The following is a 19,499-nucleotide window of genomic DNA, read 5'->3' as shown; positions in this document are numbered from 1 at the left end:
GTCTGGTATTGGTATGCTATAATGTGCTAAGTACAAGTGCATTTTAATTTCAGTTCACAGACAGGGAGAATCCAGTGGGCAAGCACTTGGAAGTGATGATAAACAAATACGGCTTAGCAGCAGCACCAATTACTTCACAGATGTTTGTAAATGCTGGAAAAGAACACATGGAGAAATATGGTACTGTGTTAGTCAAAAATATTACCATTGCATAAGAATGCTGTAATTCTTTAATCTTTTCCAATATAAGATTAACCCTTTGTATCATCCCTATAATTAATTATAGCATTTTGGTGAAGGCCTCTGTATGGAAATATAGACCAGGTTCATGTTGTGGCATGTGGCTCATATTCAAAGTATCTAGGTATTTGTTTTCTGTGGTTCCTTCATAAACCAGGAATGTGTCTGGGGTGGCAGTAAGTCTTGAAGTATCCTGAGAATTACAGTTAGTAAACTATGTATTCTTTTCTATTGGCTTGAAATGAACTAAGAATTGATGAAGAACTCAGAATAAAACAGTATTTTGCACTAAGGGTTACAATTAATCTCACAATATTAATATTATATCCTTCCCTCAATGCGACTTTTTAGGGACAAAACTAGAACACTTCGCAAAAATTGCATGGAAGAATCATAGTCATTCAACAAACAATCCGTGAGTACAGTGTTTTGTCTAAAATTCTAGTGAGAATTAAATGGGGGGGGGGGATTCCTAAGAAACTGGGTAAAGCAGTAATTTTTAAGGCTGCCATTATTTGAATGATACCTGTCATCAAAAAAGGAAAGAATTACTAGATAGGGGAATCAAATGGCTGTTACTCATAACAGCCAAATAGAATCTCCATGTATGGAGACAATGGGTTGGATCCTGTGGATCTCTTCTGCTAGTGGGGGTGCAAGAAGCAATCATAGAACAGATGCCCAGGGTCTAACCTAGCAGCTCTCTGAATAGAGGGAGCAAACATTGCTGCTTTGTCCTGCTGCAGAGCACCTGAAGGCCTCTGGCAGACTGCAATTAGAAATAAAATGCTATCTAGATTAACCCTGATCTAGCCAAGCGTTTTTTTGTGTTACGATAAGTTTTGATTTTAAAATATATAATAATACAACACCTTTTGATATATTAAAATTAATAATGACATTTTTGTTTTTCTTAGGAATTCCCAGTTTCAAAAGGAATACAGTTTAGAAGAAGTGTTACAGTCACGCAAGATTTTTGATTTCTTGACTGTTTTACAGTCTTGGTAAGACTGGTGTGTTATTTATTTATCTAAAGGTACTGATGCTTCACCTGTCAGAAGGGTTTGCACAGTGCTTCCCCCTTTTCAACTGTGTATGTGTGTGAATTTAAAAAAAACCACTTGTTCATACTTATAGTCTTCCATATATAATGTGTCTGTTTCTTAAATCTGCCCTATCTCACGGTTGCTTCTAAAGTTACATAAACCAATCTGTACATGCCTGCATACTGTGTATATCTGCAATATCATCTGTAATATGTAAAGGTCACACTACTGTGTTGTTGTTTGGGAGGGGGGACTGCATGTATAAGTTGCAAGAAGTTGTGGCGGAGCATGGCATAGATACTGAGCATGATTTATACCTTGTGGCATAGATTTAGAGCACTCTTAATTTTGGTTGCTTTCAGTGGAATGGAATTGAGTGTATGTTTAATTCTGCCATTGAAAACAATAAGACTGAAAAGTGTTTGACTTTAATTGGATTGTGCCTGTAGTGTGCATATGTTGTTTTTCAAAGACTGGTATTATGGGAGGTCCTCAACTACATGTGGCATGTAGGTTATGTGTCAAAATTGAATGACTGAATGACTCAATCTCTATATGTCGTAGTCCAACATCTGATGGTGCAGCAGCTGCAATACTGGCTAGTGAAGAATTTGTGAGGAATAATGGATTACACTCTAAAGCTGTTGAAATTGTGGCCCAGGAGATGACTACTGATTTTCCAAGTTCATTTGAAGAGAACAGCTGTATTAAAGCAGTAAGATGTATATTCAATTTGTGACTTTGGCTACACTGGCATTTGCCTTCAATAAGTGCGTAATAAGTTAAAGCCTAAGAAAAAAAGGGTATTCATTAATGATGCACACAAGATGCTGTCAACGTAGCAGTGATTATATTAAGCTATCTCCATGCCTTGAATCCCTGAGAATTTATGTGATGGGAAGTAGGGTAACAATGATATGTGAATCAGTTCAGTTGTAGAGCCGTACTCCAGATCTAACTATAGGGTACATGAGTTGTTAAGGGAAACATGTGTTGATGGCTGTTGAAACCTCATATGTTTCTTCTAAGGAACTGATTGTGTTCCTGCTTGAAAACAAACCTGGTTCTTTATAATAGTAACAGAATATTGTAATGTACTGTCTGTAAAATCACATAAAGGCCTGGAGATTATCTACAAGTGGACAGTGTAACCAGGGTATTCCATGCATTGCCGACTCATACTTAGCTCCAAGTGCATATTGACCAGACAGTGTACAAAAGTAGATAAATTTCTTGCCTGATCTTCACAGCAGCCATGAGCTCCTTTCAGCTCTTTTGGCTGTCTCCGGGATCCTCTGGTGGCTCCTTTTCATAAGACCCCACCAGGTACTTGTACACTGAAAAATAGAATCCCATTCTATTCAGGCCCATTCACTTTTGGTTTGGCTTGAATCTCTTCTGATTGGCACAACTGCTGCTCTGCAGCCTCTTCCATGGGTCTTATAGAACATGGCATACCACAGTACTCTATAATTATATTTATATTCACTTTTCAGTTAAAATATTTATTATTAACCTTCAGTTGTCAGTTATATATTTATTGTTATAATGTGTTTAGTCCTTAATGATAGTTGAATGACTGTATTTACAGATAAGACTCTCTTGATGTTGTAAATTACAAAATGTGCAGCAAGTCTTTGGGATTTGGTAACAAGAACAGGTCAAGCAAATTGACTTATGGTTTGTTGTTAATAGGCTGGCTATGATATGACAAAAGAGGCTGCCAAAAGATGTTTTTCCAAAACAGGCCTGAAACCCGAGGATGTGCAGGTGATTGAACTTCATGATTGTTTCTCAGTTAATGAGCTAATCACTTACGAAGCTCTGGGACTTTGTCCTGAAGGTAATGTTTACTTAAACATTTTAAAATCTTTATAAACACTTTGACTGCCGCACAGTGTACATAAGCTCCTGATTTGTGTGTTCTACTTTAAACAGAACAGCAGTTTGAAGGTTTCATTGTAGTACTAGTTATATTTACAATTTTTCTTTAGAAGACTGAGGCATTTATACTTTAAATTTCATAAATATTGTCAGGTTCTGCAATCTGGCTGTCTTCAACGGGCTAGTGTCCTATACAGTAAGCTGCTTTTTAAGGGCTCAGCTGCAGAAAGAGGAGGGAGAGAAAGTTTTGAAATTCATTCCATCTTCCTCCTTTTCCATGGTTGGCTTCTCAGCTGCCTGGAGCCCAGACTGGTCTCTCCTCCATCAGCTTCTCCCTGACTTTTAAAGGCCAGCCTAAAAAGGAGGTGGGTCCACTCACAGCTTTGTGGGTCTCTCAGGACTGCAAACCTTCCTCCCCAAGAGCTGGAATGCTGATTGGATGGTAGCTGCAGCCTGATGTGGCCCTCTTTTAACCCCTTTTTTCCTTGTTTTAACTCCATAATTGTCCTCTTGGTCTCTGCTGGGCCAGGTCTGTTTTGTTGGCTCCAGACTAGGTAGCAAACGAGGTTCCCACCATGGCTGGAACACTGCCACTTTAGTGGCCTCCCAATGGCTCAGCTCTGCTTCTAGTGGGAGTCAGGACGGAGTACGCCCAACCTCTGACAAATATGCCAAATAATACACTCTTATATGTCCACATAACACAAACACATATACTAAATTATAAATTAAGCATTTTATGTTGTTAAAGTAAGTATTACATGCTAAGAAATAAGTTTTGCTTTTCTTTCAATTTTCCCCAAATGTTCTGGTTATTCCAGGAAAAGTTTTTCATGGCTTCAAAATTTCCAGAAATTTTATATCTCTAGTGAACTCACAAAGTTTGTGAATAACACTAAAACTGTTCAGGATGGACAAATCCAAAGCAAATAATTAAAATAAATCACTTATACCACTTGCAGAGTTATTCGTGCATGTCACATTAAGATTAGTGTACTGTGAAGCCCATAACTGCATACGTAGGTTACAGCAAGACATCTCTTTCTAATGTAAATAATTTTATTCACGTTATTTGTTTTGTACACCACTAAAGGATTTGGAGTTAATGGGGAAAAAACGGTTTAAACATGATTTCTGTATATTTTATGAAAAAAGCTTAAAGTATATTTGTCCTTGTTATTAAAAGAAGTTTTTCTCTACTGCTGAAGGTGAATTATGTTTAAATGGACAGTTAAAAGAAACTGTCCTCCAGTTACTTTTGTATGAGGTTTGTATATCTGTATTGGATATCAAGCAGATCTCTCAAGAGGCAGCCTAGAAACTTAATAAATATTATGATATGAAAGACTAATCCTGGCAGTACGATTCAAACAGAGCCTAACGCAACGATGTTACACACACATGCTTGGAACAAAAGATCAGTGGCAGCTGTGGGGTTGGGGGGGTGTTTAGAATGATAGGGTGCACATATGTGTGTGTTGCTTTTTCCTACCTGCAACTTGTCTATCCAGACTGCTTCTACCATGCTATGTTTCCCTTGTAGGATTATAGGATTTAAAGTGGGAATCGTTTTGGAAAAGTTTAAGTATAGTTCTTCCCTTTCTTGGCCTCTCACCTTCAGAACCTTCCCTCCTAAAGCTATTTTCCCCAAGAAAAAGCTATTGCTGGGTTGTTGTTAAATACGTTTACTGGAAGAGATCAAGCTTTAGATCAAAGAAAAAAATGAACTGTGAAATCCTAGGGTATGTACTTCAAAAAAGTCATCACTGCCATGATGGCTAATGGATTGTTTCCTAGTATTGTTTGATAATGGCAAAAGTACTAGTTAGTATGTTTAATGCAACCTTTAGAACTTACCAACATTTTTGTTTATTTAGGAGAGAAATGGCAGAAGGCACATAAATCAAAGCATGGGAATTTTATATTTACTAATTATGAATAATCTTTCCCCCTCTTTTTAAAGGGAAGGCTGGTGAGCTGATTGACAGAGGAGATAATACTTATGGTGGAAAATGGGTCATAAATCCAAGTGGTGGCTTGATTTCAAAAGGGCATCCACTGGGTGCTACAGGTACCTCCTAGTCTCATCTTTTTCTGTTGCTTTTAGCATCTGCTGGTAGAAAATATGTAATACTTTAAAAAAAACAGAAAAAGGATTCGGTTTCGTTTTCTCAGCCATGTCGGACGCTCCTCTCCGCGGGTCCGGGAGGAAGCGCCCGAGCCCCCTGTCCGGGCGGCTGATCTGCAAGGATTAGCCCCCAGGACTCCCAGTTAGGGAGGCAGGGTCCGGGACGCTGCGGGAAGAACCCCCCGAAATCTATGCGGGGGGGGAATTGCCCGTTTGTCCCTATGGAGGCCGGCAGAGGTGCGCGGCGCCTTGAGTGCCGCCGGGCAACGAGAAACGGCAAATAAAAGAAACAGGCAGAAGCCTGCAAACAAGCGAATCCCTTCTGTTCTACAAGCGTTTGTGAAGGAGTGGTGGATCTGAAGAAGACTCGCTCTTCCCCTTCGGTGAATTCCAGAATTTGGCTGCCCCCCCCCCCTAAAATGGCTGCAAAGAAGCAAAGTCCCGCTCTGGGTAAGTCAATCTCGGCTACCTTGCAGAAGGGAGAGTCGCTCGAAGAATTGGTGCGCAGGGCGGTGGTGGAAGCCATAAAACCCTTTGTTGACAAGCTGAAAGAAACTGATCAAAGGGTGGGCTTAATTGAAAGCGAAGTGAAAACCATTAAGGAAGCAGCGGGGCAGGGCAGAGAAGTCTGCTCTGGAAAGTGCGTCACTTGTGAAGGCTACGAAAAAAGAGCTGAAGTTGGTGGAGAACCAGCTGATCGGGCTACAGGTGGAACGAACGCAGACAATTTTGCGCCTCCAAAACGTGAAAGAGGAGGAAAATGAGGATCTGTGGGGTTTGGTCTCGGAACTACTGGCGACACCCGCGAGGACAACTAAAGAAGAGGTCAAAAGCGCCATTTTGGAGGTCCGTCGGGCTTCTTCAAAATATGCAATAAAGCGACAGCTGCCTCGCGAGATCATCATTGACTTTTCATTTAAAAAGATTCGGGACACTATCCTATATAACTCATACAATGCGGATTTGGACTTTATGGGCAATAAAGTCAAGATTTTGAAGGACGTTCCATTTCTAGTCCGGAAAAGACGTTTTAAGTACAAAAAGTTCGTAGCTCTTCTGAGGGACCGCGGAATAAAGTACAAATGGTTACTTCCGGAAGGAATATGGTTTGGACATAAAGATCAAGCCTATAAGATATTATCAGAAGATCAACTAAGGGATTTTGAGGAGAAAAACCCGGAATTCCAGTGCACCAAGCAGGAAGAAAGGGAGAAGTCTGAGGGGGGGGGAGATGAGCACCGCAGTTGCGGCTGCTCAGAGAGAATTGCGTCCGGGACCCAGAAGGGGGAGGAAAGTTTAATTAGAATTTGGAATGTGTATTCTGTATGATTAACCACTCCATCATTATCTTATTGAGCTTTTTTTTATTATTATGGCAGTATGAAGGGAAAACATTGAAGTGTAGTGTTGATTGTAGGTTATCCTCCCTTTTTTTTCCTATTCTCCCCGCCCCTTTCCCTTTTCTCCATCTTTTCCCGTCCCCTGTGATAGTCTTGTGTAGTGTTTTGTATACTGAAAAATAAAAAAATTATTAAAAAAAAAAAACAGAAAAAGTAGGACATCATCTGTTGGTGTAACACTGTGGCCAGTAACTGCTAAATCTTGTGACCTGCTATTTTGAGAGGCGGGGTGGGGTGGGGTTTGAGTTTGATAGGCAGCATTCTGCAAGCATTCTTAAAGTACGCTGATACTGCATCCTCCTCTGTCTCTTTCTGTTTTCCCTCTTCTCACTACTTCTGGAGCTAGCATGTGAGGGGAGGAGTAGAATGCCTTGGATTGGCAAATGACTAGGCAACACCTCTTCAGGATAGAATTACTGACTTCTAAACAGGGTTTTTAATTGTTCAGGGATAAAATGTGCATCAACATTTCCAACACAAAGATAAATTGCATTGTATTAGAAGCATTTGAAATACAACATCAGTATCTCTTTCTCTGATGACTTAATGTATTATGCGGATGATCAAGCTGTTGAGTAAATTATTTCATTTATGTTAAGATTTGGAATAGCCATATTCCACATCATTTTTGTATATTAAAAATTACCATTTCAAATTTTAGTTAAGTGTAAGCACAGTATTTGCAAGCTCTAAACAGGTTTTTTTGTTGATAGTCTCCTTCATCAATTCACTCCTGTGACCATCAAATCATCTGGTCTGCACGTAATCAGCAATTCCTATAGGCTAATGTTAGGGAACAGTGAAACTAGGGTAGATTCGCCGTCTTTAAATATTCAGTAACCATGAATGATCCTCTCCTCTGTGTGGGCCTAATGTTGTGTTTGCATGGAAAATTATTTAACCCTGCTGTGAGCGTATCCATCACCATGTGGCTTATATATAAATGGCGACTTTGTGTAAATACAATTTTAAAGTATTAGGTACATGTTTTTCTTTCTCTGTCTGAAGATGGAATGTGATTACTGTACCTGCTTAGGAAGTTCCTGAAAGAGTTGCTCCAGAGACCCAGATTAAATGTCAGAGGGATAGGCATATTTGCCTTGATATAGTAAAAAAACAATTAAGAGTCTGGTGGCAGCTCTAATAGACTTATGCTGGTCTAAATATATATGGATTAGAGCCCACTTCATCAGATACATGAAATATTGTCCTTATCAGAGATATTTTTTATATTTAGTTTCATACATGTAGTCATGCACAAGGGAAACATGTAGTTTACAGTTTTAAAAAATACACTGTTAGATTTAAGGTGCCTGAAGACCTTTCTTGGTGAATTTTATATATTATTTATATGTTAGTTATAGTTGCCTTTCTCACTGAGACTCAAGGCAGATTATACAGTGTAAGTCAATACAATCAATGCCTAGGACATTCAATAAACAATACAATAGGCTATCAATTGCAGAAGTTTGAAAACAAGCATAATTCTGAATTTAGAGATGAAACATTGCTGAACCAAAACATAAGTAATTTGCCTCAACATATTAAATGACATGGGAACTGCCCAGTAGGAACATAGGTACATCAACAGACAATATCCAGTCATATAGTCCTTCCAGTCCCAGAGCCTTTACCAAAGCATTTCTCGGAACCATTTCTTACAGCGCAGCCCTATTAAGTATAATTGCTTGTTAAAAGTTTAGCAGCAATAAGGGTGTGGGTAAAAATCTTAATGTCGAAATCCTTGGTACCGTGTAACAAATGTCCTGAACCCAATGAGCTATGGCTCATGTTTCTCAAAAAGCAGTCTTCCATGCTACATGGCAAATCACATATGAATTGGAAAAAAAGTTTCCAAAGCAGTTTGATATGGCATGTAGTTCTGCTGTTCAAAGAAAAATAGGTGCTCTTTGCGAGCCTAGTAACATTTTATGTTAAAGTGGCAATTTGAATCACATATGAAGTATTTAGAAAATGGAAAATAGGTACAAGTTAACATGGTCTCTTGATTGTTTTTTTAATACCTGAAACCTATATTCAGTGTCATTGCCTCCTCCTGTTTTGTAAGTTTTCTCTTTCATTATGATTGCATCAGCCTGGCTTTGTTAGGCAAAAGCTGTTAATGGCTTTCAAGTCACCACCCTTGGAGTCATCCTGCTCGTAAGGGTGAGAGTTGTAGTTCCATACCCACTAATTAAGTTTAGTTCCTTCAAGGCTTCAAGGCTGAATTGAGCATTTCTCTTCTAAATGTCAGTCTCATTGACTTCAGGATAATTTTCTATTGTGTAGGTTAGGAGGCTTTATGTGACTGAGAAATAGTAAAGAGTCCAGTAGCACCTTTAAGACTAACCAACTTTATCGTAGCATAAGCTTTCAAGCTGTAGTTCTTGAAAACTTATGCCACAATAAAGTTGGTTTAAGGTTTAAGGTGCTACTGGACTCTTTCTTATTTTGCAACTACAAACTAACACGGCTAACTCCTCTGGATCTGTGATTGAGAAGTACACATATGGAAAACGTTTTGAGGAGTAAGGCAGGAACAACCATGGAAAAGTACATGGTTGGTTGAAAAGCTGCAGACAATTTGTGTAATCAATTACATGCCATTAACACAACTGAAATACTTCTTAAACATCATGAATAGAAAAAAATTGTGTTTATTCAGCAGTACATCTTAATTTGAAATTGCCAATTTTTTTTAAAAAATCACTTTTAACAAATCTTGGGAATCTTGACAATTGATTCAGTTTAGATTTCTTTTGACCATTTCCCTCCATCTTCTCCCCATTCCATTCAAATACTTCTGCAACCATGCACTCTAAAAACAAAGTCAGAATTATTAGAAATCTAATAGAATTTTTTAGCAGAACCAAAGGTGCTCATGACCTGCGAGCGGAATGTATTTTGCCCACCTGGTCCTTGTCCAGAATCATAAGGATCTGGAAATCATTTGTTCTGACTCTTATTGCAGAGGGCATTGGGTTCTTATTATGTACTGTTATCCCAGCTCAATATGTATTATTAGTCACAGCTTCTAGGGGCTCTCTCAGCCCCACCCCAGGGTATTTGTTGTGGGGATAATAATGACCTACTTTGTAAACCGCTCTGAGTGGGTGTTAAGTTGTCCTTAAGGGTAGTATATAAATCGAATGTTGTTGTTGTTGTTGTTATATGCCTCTCTAGTTCTCTCTCTCTCTCTTACTTGAAAGGAAGTTGTAAGAAATTAAAATTCCACTAGTGCCAGGTCAGTGCTTAAAAATACTACAAAACAAGATCAAATTTGTTTATTAACTTCCTTGAATTGTTCTTACTAATTGCTCTCATACAGGAATTTATGTTGGTCATTCTTGTTGGGCTGCTGTATAATTGAGAGTCAAAGTGGTGGAAGTGTCAAGGATCCTATTCAGAGCAGAAGTTTGGACTTAGGTTTTTTATTTTGTTTATTAAATCTGTGTAATTAAAGTCCATGTCCGATGTTGGCTTTGATCCCAGAGGTTGCCTTGAGCTTTGGAAAGATAAGAGAACTTTTATAAATGCAAGGGGTGTTTGGTCAGAGTGATGCAATCTTCCACAGTGCAGAAAGCCTGCAGTCATTCTGTAGCCAGGAATAGCATTTTTCTAATTAGGCTGTAAATGGGCTATGATTTCTGTTGAGACAAAATCTGCCCCTGCCCCCAGCAAACACTTTGGGTTGGATTGAAAGGTAGTTTTTCTACTAAAGATTTTCTGCCAGTATATAAGACTCTTCTACTAGTATAATACTCTTCCACTAGCAGAAGAGGGGCAGTTTTTGCTGATTTTCCTCCATGATTACAGACCTTTGGTTTGTTTCTTGTTGCCCTGGAGCAGCACTTTGGATAGCGTTCTCTCTCTCTCTTTGCGTGTGTGTGTGTGTGTTGGAGCAGTTTTGTTAATGTCGTCCTTATGATACAGAGGAGTTAGCCGTGTTAGTCTGTGGTAGCAGACTACTGGACTCTTTTTGGTTCTTATGATAGTACTTTAGATCTATTCCCTTGTTTAGCAGTGACCCTGGGAGCTAAGGCTAGATAGCACTTACAGATATTTGTCTAAAAGTCAGTGTGTCTAAGGTATTTGCCTAAGAGAGTAGGTGTGGCGGTGGCTAAGGATGGACTAGGATCTGGGTGACCCAAGTTTGATTCCCTGCTCTGCCAGTGAAAGCTTATTGGGTGACCTTGGGCCAGTCCCACCCTCTCTGCCTAACCTACTTCACAAGATAGTTGTGACGATTTAAAATGTAGGAGAGGAGAATGATGAAAGCTGTTTTGGATCCCCATTGTGGAGAATGGCACGGTATAAATGAAGTGTTGGATTGAAGAATTGGATTGTTACGGTTTTAACTACCAAAATAAAACACAATAATGTTTGTTAATTGCCTTAAAGTATGTGGCAACATGAAGAGCAAAATTTGAAATTATGGAGCTATTGGAAACTTTCAATGTGTGATTTTTCTGTAGAGATAGCTTGTCTTTTTCTTTCCTTTAATTGCAGAGGAGTTAGCCGTGTTAGTCTGTAGTAGCAAAATCAAAAGGAGTTCAGTAGCACCTTTAAGACTAACCAACTTTATTGTAGCATAAGCTTTCGAGAATCACAGTTCTCTTCGTCAGATGCACAGTTCTCTTCGTCAGATTCCTTTAATTGCCATTGGATTCTTTAAAAAAATGTAGTAAAATATTCAAACTCCCTATATAGCATAACAAAACAGGCCTCTCCAGAGAAATCTGAAAAATCAAAACATCCCTTTACAGCCGTTCATTTTTATTAAAAAATAAACACATGTTAATATACCTCTTAGCACGTCACACTTTAATGTTTCTTTTAACTTGAAAGGTTCATCTTGATGTTTGAGTCCAGTCTGTCTTGCTTCCAGTTCCCTTTCTCCTCCTTTCTTCCGGGCTGGGTATAAGAAAGCAATGCAGCTCTTGAAATACAGCCTGATCTATACTCTCTGTGTGTGATGCATTAGGTCTGGCTCAGTGTGCCGAACTCTGCTGGCAGCTAAGAGGAGAAGCCGGAAAGAGGCAGGTTCCCAGTGCAAAGGTTGCTTTGCAGCATAACCTAGGCCTTGGTGGTGCTGTAGTTGTGTCCCTGTACAGGATGGGCTTTCCTGAAGCTGCAAGGTGAGCTTTTACTCTTTTTGCGCAAGCAAATTATTTGTCTGTATCTCTGAGGGAGTACTGTTAATCAGTCTGTTAATCTCTGTTTTCTTATACACAAATGTGTATAAGTTTGACAAGTCACAAGTTGTTCACATATAGTGTGGTCTTAAGTTACTTCCCCTGCCTTAATACAAAATGAAATAGTAGGTTGTTGAGAATCCTCTTGTTGCTTTAGAACAAGGAGTGTATTGGTTCTCAATACAAAGACTTTGCTCAGCATTTTAAAAGGATAATTGCGCTAATTTCTGAAGCTGCTGGAAACTTTAATAGTAGTTTTGGACAGGGTTAGAAGACTTTGCAATTTTTGTTCTCTTTCTGTGTTTCTGCTTCTGTGTATTTTCATAAAGTAAACAACAGTTTAAGGAGTGTACAAAAACTGAGAGAACTAAAAACAGGCAATTGAAGTTGTTTTAAAAAACAAAGGTTTTATGCCCAGTGCCTCTAATTTCACATTAATTTCTTATATGTTGCAGGAAAGTTGTATTTCAATTTCATGTCCTTTTTATATTTGGAAATTGTCTTTTCAAACAACCCTGTTTTCTTGAACTTTCATCTTTAATTAAAAGTCTTTTATGGCTAACAAGAGCTGCTGTACCATTGTGGTTAATCCCACTACTGCCATGAGCTCAGCAGGTGGCCTTGGGCAAGCCATTCCTCTCAGCCCCAGCTCACCCAGCTGTATTGTGAGGATAATAATAGCACTGACTTTATTCACTGCTCTGAGTGAGGCACTAATCTATCTAGAAGAGTGGTATATCTGCCGTTATTATTTACTATCAATACATTGTTCGTATATGTTCTTCCTGATGCTGAGAGGAGTGACTGGTGTTTTGTTAAGTAAGAACTTGGGTGTCTTTAATATTGTATTTAAATATTTGTTGGGATAACTAAGGGCCTTAAAAGGGGATTCCCAACCAATAAGCAGTTTGGAATAGGAAGAAATTTCTACAAAACAGAGCAGATCTAGAGAAGTTTAATTCATGAGCATATGAGATAGAAATTCTGATAGCCATCAAGTTAATGAAAGGTATAGTAAAGACTGTTTGGGTTTGCCTGTTTCAGGGGTGGGGAACCCTTATGTGTGGGAGATATTGCTACTTGTAAAGTGCCATGGGCCAAAAGATGCAGTTGCACTCTCTCACGTGGGATTGGTGTGCCAGTTCACATGCACATGTGTGTGTATTCACATATGCAGTCTGATATCTCTCCACAATTTGCAAATCATTCCAAGCTGGAACAGTGAACTATACTTACAACTCGTTGCAGGAGTTTGGTTTTGGGGTTTGCTTGCCACCTAAAATAGAGAAAAAGACCATTACTATTTCAGTTCTGATATACCATGCTAATGCCTCACTTTTATTAATTCTCAAATTGTACCTTTTTGTGGGGCATATGTGTAATGGTATATTGCAGAAGAGTTTGGGCAGCTTAGATATATGCGTGCCAGGCTCCGGAATGTGAACTAAGCAAAAAGTGTACAACTACTGTGTTTGTGCCCTAAAGTGTGATATTAGAGAACAGGAGTTCTCTTCCCTCATCTGTGAGAGAAGTAAGTGGTGAGGAGAGACTTAAAAGGCAGAGATGGAGGTCTAATTAAGTAAATAAATACAAAATGTTTATATCCTGCAGTCTCGGTCTCTTGATTTTTCAAGCTGGGTAACAGTCATAAAACAATATTGTATCCAAAAATACAATGGTGAGTATCTGGAACACTGAAGCAGAAACTCTGTAACAGCAGCAGAGGAAAAAACTACACAGCATTTTCTGTGAACGTTAATGAGCCACATTGTCAAACTGTTTTCTTCACTATAACTTAATCCTTACTTAGCCATAAAATGCACCTAATTAGTCCCAGTATCCATAGTGTTTTTAACCGAAAATACTGTTAATAATTAACTTGTTGTAATTGATTTACTAATTATAATAACATAATTATAAGGAGAACCCTGTTGAATCAGACCAGTGGTCCATCTGGTCCAGCATCCTGTTTCACCAAGTGGCCAATATGCAGGGCCCAGAGTCCAAGACCTGATGTTGCTTCCTGGCACTGGTATTCATTTCAGAGGTTTACTACTACGGAATCTGGAAGTTTCCTTTAGGCACCATAGCCTTTGATGGACCTTTCCTCATGGATCTGTCTAATTCCCTTTTAAGACCATCTATGCTTGTGCTATCACAGTATCCACTGACAGTGATTTCTATGGTTTAATTGCTTGTAGAGTAAAGAAGTATTTCTTTTGGTCTTCCTGAATGTCTTGCCCATCATTAGGTGTCCCCATGTTGTAGTATTATGAAAGGTAGAAAATGGCAATTATAAGATGAAAACTCCAATTGGAATTTTTATAACTATGAAACATAGCCACCTTTCACCTAGTTACCCAACAGTAAAACACAACACCTTAGTTACATAACCAAGCTAAATGATCAGATAAGCTTTTAATAAAGAAATTGTGCAATTAGATAATGAGAGGTAACCACTTGGGGGAAATAAGGTCAGTATAACCAAAACTGATTGCTAAAACAATCAACTTCCAGACTGGTAAAAAGGAACTTAAGACATAAAATTTGAACATTTTATTTCTTTAACTAGTCTGTCTTTCTTTCTGAGACTCAAGGCAGATGACAAAATTTAAAACAATGTAATAGCTACAGTATAAACATAATAAACAGTATAATAGGATTGTATTACAAAGTTAGAAAACAATGAAAACTGTATGGTATGACATAGAAGAAATGAAAAAAACAACAATTATGAAACAATGCAAAAAACCAAGATAATACATTCAGTACCACAAACATCAGCCCTTGACCCTTCTGAAAATTCCATTTTATACCTTCTGTGGAATGATAAAAGGGGTGGGAGCCTTCCTGACCTCCTCAGGCAGGGCATTCTAGATGGGAGACTCAGTCCTTACTTAGCCATAAATTCACCTGGGGCATTCTTAGAATTTGTGAAAGAATGAAACAACATACAAACAGTTTCCAGAGGGGTAGCTTTGTGGGCTGTAAAGCACTGTGATGCTCCTTGTTATATTCGCTACAGCAAATCAACACGTTTATTGTGTCATATGTTTTCATGGCCTGGAGCCCACTTCATCCGATGCTTGCAATCAGCTGATATAGACCGAATGCAGTTTCGGCCCTCCTCAGTGTAGCATAGTGGTTAGAGCACCAGGATAGGCCTGGGGGAGGCCCAGGCTTAAATCCTCACATGCCATGAAACTCACTGCATGATCCTGGGCCAGTCATTCTCAGGCTTACCTACTTCTTAGGGACTGCAGTGCTGATAATATTGGGCGAGGGGAGAGAACCCATGTATACCCCCATGAGCTCCTTAGAGGAAATGCCAACACTTATACTGCAATATACTTGTTAGGCTTTATGCCAAATAAAAAAGTCTTGTGGCACATTAAAGACATTGCCCATCATGGAGAAGAATCTAAATGCATTTCAAGAAATATTAATCTAGTCAGATTGCCATCTTTTAGCAATGCCTAACGTTCTGTTCTTGCAGAAATCGGCAAATCCGAGCTATTCCTACCAGAGCAGCTGTTGATGGGTTTAAGGCAAATCTTGTCTTCAAAGAAATTGAAAAGAAACTTCAAGAGGTAAGTAACTTGATACAAAGCTTACTAAATAGTCTATGGAATAACTTTCAAAATAGTAAATCATGTTATGGTGTAAGAATAGAGCTACAATTATTGCAGCAACTCGTTATTTCTAAATCAGTTACTGGTATATTTTTCTTTCCAATGATCCCTGCCCACCCCACCCCCTTTTGCCACCAATAAAGATTCAGAAACAGGATACACCTTCACCTTCATGTGGTTGGTTTCATTTAATAGTGCGTGCTGCCTGAGGCTGCCATCAGTCTTCCCTCTGATCTAGGAGATAGATCAACTAATAGTTCTCCCTGTCCTGTTCCCCAGGCACTTTGAAATAAAGCGCACCAAGTTGTACATGCTCAGTAGGGCTTCCTGAGCTCTTGAGTTGGAAAGCGAGACAGGAAGGAGTGTTGGCTGCTTCATCTTCTGGGCTGGCTCCGGAATGGGCAATACAAGAAGGCAAGGGTGAGACAGTGGAGGAGGCAGAGGCTGCCACCTGCCTAGATCCACTGCTTTACCTCGCCTTGTGGTAGATCCAGCCAAGGCTCATGTGTCTAAAGAATGCCTTGAATAGGCCTCTGAAATACAAGCTGAGCTTCACAATATTAAAAATATGTTAAGTGTTGCAACTGGTGCTCCTGTTAAGACTTTGTGAGATGACAAACCAGTTACCGAATCTTGAACCTGTAACTTGACGGAGAGAGTGTTCAACCTTGCCACTGGAGGGCTCCAATGTTACATTTTTCAGAGTGCTTCACTCTTTCATGTGAAAAAAACAGTGAAACTTCTTCCATCTGCTTGTGTTCAATTTACCCTAAAGGTAACAATGCCCCTGGAAGCATCTACAAGGAATCCACTTTTACGAGGAATCCTCATTTCTTTCATGGACTTCAATCAGATGGGTCAAAGTGGGAGTAATTCTAGTTCTTTATAGGGCTGATGAAGAGTTACCTGGGTCTAACACCACCATCCTCATAACAGGCTACCTGAAAGACAGACAGCTGTATTCCAGCTAGGCTTCACTACAACTCAGGGGTGTAGGTGGACTGTTGGGGAGCAGATAGTGTTTTCTTGTAGATGAGGTGAATTCAAAGAAAACAAGTCTCTGCATCGTCATCACTGTGAGGACTGGTAATTGTTTTGTCCCCACAGCTAAACCCTATGAAGTGCCATATCATAACTCTCCCTTTGTTTGACATGAAGACCTAGCAAACATTCACTTTCCATATAAGTTGTTGTGGGTAGTTGCTAACTTTTTAGGTGTCCTGTTAGACTTCTCAGCCCCTAAAATTGGTTCTTTAAATACATTCCTGATCAGCAGCCATCTAAACTTGTTCTTCAACAAAACACAAGTGATGTGAGACATAATGATTTTTGCGTACAGTTTAAAAAGCAAAATGAACTTTCCTGTGTCTTCCCTGGTTTTTAAATAAAATTGCAACATTTTTCATTTATTGTTTTTTAAAAATATGTATAACTTGAACAGTATTTTAAAAAAGCTTTAGGAGGCTCACAACATAATCATTAAAAACCTGTGCTGTAAAAAAGCTCAAAAAGTTAAACCAATAAACAGCAGCTGATATTTGTTTCCTATTGAAAGCCAAAACAAAAATGGCATCTCAAATGGTAAAAACAGTTTGGAAAAAAATAAAATAGCAAAATGCAAACTAGTTTCAAATTGTTGGTGTATGTTAGTGGCTCCCCAGTTCATTTTCTAATTTATCTGGGGCAAATCTGTAATGCAAGATGAATAGTAAAGGGAAAATATGACCTGGGCTTCCCTGAGTTCAGAGCTAAAACAGTGGGAAAGCCTTCTGACTTTCAAACTTTGGACTTTCAAACATCAGATGCAACACGTAATTCTTTCCTTTCATCACTTTTTACACTTATTTTTGAGGCTTGCAGGTCACGTCTGTGCATGCATACAAAGCACAGTGTTCATTCTTCCTAGGATCACCCGACTTCAGACTGTTGGTACAGAAATTGTGTATTTGATTTGTCTCCTATGTGGGAGTGAGGAAATATTTATCAATAGAAAACCAGCTTGATGTTGAAAGTTAGCCTTTTTCCATGTATTTTATCTACATACATTATTTGACTTTTACTCTAGTTTATGAATCCTGCTGTAGAACTCAATAAATTAAATTGTTACCTATGCAGTGTTTATAATCATCCAGAGTGACCATAATCCAGAGAATCCTGTGACTAAGTCAAATACCTCCACCCCCCAACTTTTGACTTGCTTTTTAAAAAATGGCTGACCAAAGTGGGGTTTTGAGGTGCACCATAGAAAGACTGTTGAGGATGGCTAACTATAGTTCAAAAAAGAAAACATCAGAAGTCCTACTAGGTATGTGGATTCCATCTTTTAAGAGCTCCCAAGATGTCAGACAGAGTCTGCAGATAACCAGGTGTTCGCTTGTTATATTATTGTAACCTTGCCAAATAAAATCCAATTTTAATTGTAATGTCATTGTTGTACGATGATTATAGGAAGGAGAACAGTTTGTCAAGAAAATTGGTGGTGTATTTGCCTTCAAAGTGAAAGATGGCCCTGAGGGTAAAGAAGCAATTTGGATAGTTGATGTGAAAAATGGTAAAGGCAGTGTGGATATTAACTCAGGTCAGTGCTGCTTTCTGTACCATAAAATGTTCTCTTGTGTTAGAATTAAAAATATTGATGTAGAGTTTTCAATATCTTGCATTATGGAAATGATTTTGTTAAAAATGAACCTGGGATCATCCACAAAAAACCTGTTATGGTTGCACAAATTATTTTATTGTTTTATTTACATTATTTATAGCTTGCTTTTCTCATTGAAACGCAAGGTGGATTGTGCTGCGTGAGTTAATACAATCAACAGGATGGGACATCTAATAAACAGTGCAATAGGATTTGAATTGCAGAAATTTGCACAGAGCTGAAACAAAGCATTAACATTAACATGACATGTTAAATAATTCAGAAGTTACATAGTAGGATACTACTTATAGCAACAGACAGTATAAACTATTCACAGTAGTATAGTTCACAGTTCCTAATCTTTTACCAAAAGATCTTTCTGAACCATTTTATTACAATACAGTCCTATTACCTGTGTAAAAAAACCCCTCTTCAATAACTCAGAATTGCAAAATTTGTAGAAAGCCAGGAGAGTGGGAGTCTTCCTGGTCTCTTTAGGCAGGCCATGCCATAAGATGGGGCCACAACAGAGAATGAACTTGTATGGGCAATTGTTGATCTTGCCCATTTGTAATGTGGTACCTGCAGAAGTTCCTGCTCAGATGAGGGAAGCTGTTGTGGTGGAGCATAGGGAGAGAGGCACTCCCATAGATATGAAGGACCAAGGCCATGAAGGGCTTTGTATGTGATAGCCAATATAGCCTGGTAACAGATGGGTAGCCAGTGGAGTGACTGCAGAATGGGGCACCGAGTCATAGCCAACTTAACGGGGTTTTCAAGGCAAGAAATCAACAAGGCTGGTTTGCCATTGCCTGCCTCTGCATAGTGACCTTGATGGTTATTGGTGGTCTCCAAGGCCAGCCCTGCTTAGCTTCTGAGATCTGACAAGATTGGGCTAGCATGGGCTACCCAGGTCAGGGCACTGCTGTTATTACAGTAAATGAAATATATTTAATCCACCATGCATTTCTATTGGACTTTGGACAGGGCTTCTCTTAATAGAGTCCAGTAAATAGCATTTTGTCCTTGGACATGGTTCAAATGAGTAGGTAGAAATTACTATCACAAAAGATAATGTCTGTTCAGTGAGCATTTTCAGTAATGTTTATGCAATATATTCTATTAAAGAGCTGCAATACAGAGATAGAGATCTGCCTGTTTAAAAATCCCTATTTAGAAATGGAATGCTTTGAAGTTTGTTTTGGACTTGGACCCAGGTTATGGTCTGAAGACACATGATCTGGCAGCCTTGCTGAAACTGAGTAGGTCTGTGAACTGTATATATTGTCTTTCTTGGGCTCTACAGAAGAGAGGCATGATAATTCTGTGTACTACC

At 38.9% G+C, this 19,499-nt stretch overlaps 1 protein-coding gene across 2 annotated transcripts in view; it reads left to right on the top strand.

Annotated features, from left to right (window-relative positions):
• SCP2 (sterol carrier protein 2) overlaps positions 1 to 19,499 on the top strand; it is a 39,264-nt gene that overhangs the window by 15,841 nt on the left and 3,924 nt on the right. For both annotated transcript variants that reach the window (XM_054981318.1, XM_054981319.1), the window contains exons 6-14: positions 54 to 180; positions 592 to 655; positions 1,158 to 1,244; positions 1,851 to 2,001; positions 2,982 to 3,129; positions 5,134 to 5,241; positions 11,683 to 11,836; positions 15,390 to 15,483; positions 17,974 to 18,103. In XM_054981318.1, coding sequence (XP_054837293.1) covers positions 54 to 180; positions 592 to 655; positions 1,158 to 1,244; positions 1,851 to 2,001; positions 2,982 to 3,129; positions 5,134 to 5,241; positions 11,683 to 11,836; positions 15,390 to 15,483; positions 17,974 to 18,103 — 1,063 coding nt within the window. The remainder of the gene's footprint in view (positions 1 to 53; positions 181 to 591; positions 656 to 1,157; positions 1,245 to 1,850; positions 2,002 to 2,981; positions 3,130 to 5,133; positions 5,242 to 11,682; positions 11,837 to 15,389; positions 15,484 to 17,973; positions 18,104 to 19,499) is intronic.

Source organism: Eublepharis macularius, chromosome 5, assembly GCF_028583425.1.
Source record: "Eublepharis macularius isolate TG4126 chromosome 5, MPM_Emac_v1.0, whole genome shotgun sequence".
NCBI lineage: Eukaryota > Metazoa > Chordata > Lepidosauria > Squamata > Eublepharidae > Eublepharis > Eublepharis macularius.
This window is presented reverse-complemented; position numbering and strand designations above follow the sequence as displayed.